The sequence below is a fragment of the Miscanthus floridulus genome, chromosome 14 (assembly GCF_019320115.1).
Source record: "Miscanthus floridulus cultivar M001 chromosome 14, ASM1932011v1, whole genome shotgun sequence".
In the NCBI taxonomy this organism is placed as follows: domain Eukaryota; kingdom Viridiplantae; phylum Streptophyta; class Magnoliopsida; order Poales; family Poaceae; genus Miscanthus; species Miscanthus floridulus.
The window spans coordinates 72115124-72117447 of record NC_089593.1 but is presented as its reverse complement, the minus strand read 5'-3'; the positions used below and the strand labels follow the sequence as shown (position 1 = coordinate 72117447).

General features: G+C 47.5%; 1 protein-coding gene across 1 annotated transcript; it reads right to left on the bottom strand.

Annotated features, from left to right (window-relative positions):
* Window positions 1-460: 460 nt before the first annotated feature.
* Window positions 461-2119, bottom strand: LOC136503715 (formin-like protein 12). Its single transcript, XM_066498708.1, has 2 exons — window positions 1821-2119; window positions 461-852 (listed from the first exon to the last, which is right to left on the bottom strand). The coding sequence occupies exons 1-2, from the start codon at window positions 1891-1893 to the stop codon at window positions 461-463; spliced, it is 465 nt and encodes a 154-aa protein (XP_066354805.1). The 5' UTR covers window positions 1894-2119.
* Window positions 2120-2324: the final 205 nt, after the last annotated feature.

The window sequence follows — 2324 nt, the reverse complement described above, 5'->3', positions numbered from 1 at the left end:
ATCATCCACATGCAGACATTCAAGGACAACATCACCTTGGACGCAGGATCCAACATTTAACTTCGCTGGCACATTATCTGCCTGCAAAAATAGTTAACGAGTAACTTGAATAAATAGCAGAACCATTTAGATAAAAAATATGCTTGATGGTACCTGTCTGTAACGCCTAATATGTTTTTTTGGCCTTTGATGGTGGTGAAACGACACCATGACTTTTGTCAGTTGTTGGAATATCCTGCCCATATACTCGAACAATTGGCCGACAACCACCGACTCTCATCAAAATTTGGAATTTCTCTAAGAATTACACAATCCAAGGTGAAAGGAATAGGTTGTGTAGGCCACCCTATGTCATCATCCATTCTGCATATGTACCCAAGATATCGAAGATGAGACGGTTGTGGATTCAATGTGGTTAGCATCTGAAGAAGCTCCTTAGGGGCTTGCTTGTACACCATATCTAGAGTTCTTTGCTCCCATTATATTGTTTCCTGTACAGAAGAAGACCTGCAAGCATAAATGCCAACACTGGCCATCCATCTTTCTCACAGTGCATTAGCAGAATATTTTGCTGCCCTTCAAGCATAAGCCACCTTTCACTAAGCCTCAGGAAGTGGAGAATGATATCCAAAGGAAGTAACGGGCATCCTAGATACTTGCAAGGGTAGTCTTTGGTTGTAATATTGTACTTGGAGAAAATGCCTGAAATAAGACTTTTTCCTTCATCTCTGAAGTTGAGAACCATCAATGAAGAATCTGCAAACTGTTCACGAAGCTGCAAAATAATGCTGTCCAGGTAATTCTTGTATCTGTATTGGTCCATGGTTTCTGTCGAGAAGCAACAATCGAATACTGCAAGCACAAACAGGCCAATCATTGCACATTAATGTCAGACTTAATTTGACAATGTCTGTAAACATTACAGCAGTATGGTGCAAGGCCAGAAGCCACCCATTCAAAATTTTCTGATACGGGACTATGGAAGTAGCAGAACAATACATGATAGCTTTGGTCCGACATACTCAATCAAAGCATAAAGGCATGAGAATTATCCTGTCAGTCCTACTAAGAAGTCACCTAGCTGCACTACCGAAAACTCGTCAGCAAACAATTGAAAACTGCAACACAAAAGTTCCAATCAGTATGTCTACTCATGTGAACTTAATTAGATCATGTCTTCAAACATTTTAGCAGCATGGTGGTGCAAGGCCAAAATGCACTTCCCATTCAAAATTTTCTGATAGCGAAGTAGCAGATTAAGACATGATCACATTGTTCTTGTTGATGAGCAAGCATTATCGTATTAGGCATAGACTAAATGTCACAGCTCCTCAACTGACCAACAGAAAACCCATCAGCAGGGCAACGAGGGATCTATATTCAAACATGGAGGTTACATTTATCAGCCATAAATATATAACATTATTTAGCACAAAATGTTCTGCATAACATAGGAACTTCAGAATCTATCCTACCTGCACAAGCCAACGAGGTTGCTATCAAAGTGCAGTAATAAACAAAGGAGAATTACAGCAACAGTCGAACACAGTGAGCAAACCCTTCCTTTTGAGAAGCATAGTTCTAAGGAAACTAGAATGGGTCTGCAAAATCATGCTGGCACCGAAAGCAAATGCAGCATGCACAAGGAAGGACATGTTAGCTGAAAGCCTGAAAACAACATTGAGAGAAATTTGTTCCGGCACTGAGCGAAATTACAGAATGCAGCTGCATTTCCGGTGCTAAAATCAATAGAACCACGATTGCACACATCCCCCTAAATTCCCCCAATCGAAGAGGAGGCGCGCTTGGGGTTACCGTACCGTAGACGCGGTCGGCGATCTCGAGGAGCCGATCCGGCGGCTTCCGGTAGAAGAGCCTTCGGAACAGCGCCATCCCCTTGCGCTTATTCCGTCCACCGTCGCCGTCGAAGCCGTCTCCGGCGGCCTGCCCCCGGGTCCACTTGCTCCGCGACGCCCGGGACCAGCCGACGGCGCGTTTGCCCGCGGCCAGCCAGCCTGCAGACCGCAGCGGCGGCGCCAGCGATGATCGGGAGGCCCCGTGCTGCCCGCTGTCGCCGCCGCCGCCGACCCAGCGCCCACCCGCCAGCGCCGCCGGCTAACGACGCGACACGACCGCCCGGCGATCGGGCGCGACACGCACGCACGCACCCCGCCCGCCCGCCCTAGCTCCCGGCGCGCGCGAGTCGCGGGAGGGAGGGCAATGCCTGCCGCGCGCGGCGGAATTCGGCCAGCTAGGGTTTGCTTTCGCCCCCTGTCTCGTTGAGGAAAAAAAAAATCGCTCGTGCATGCCGCTAAAATTATTTT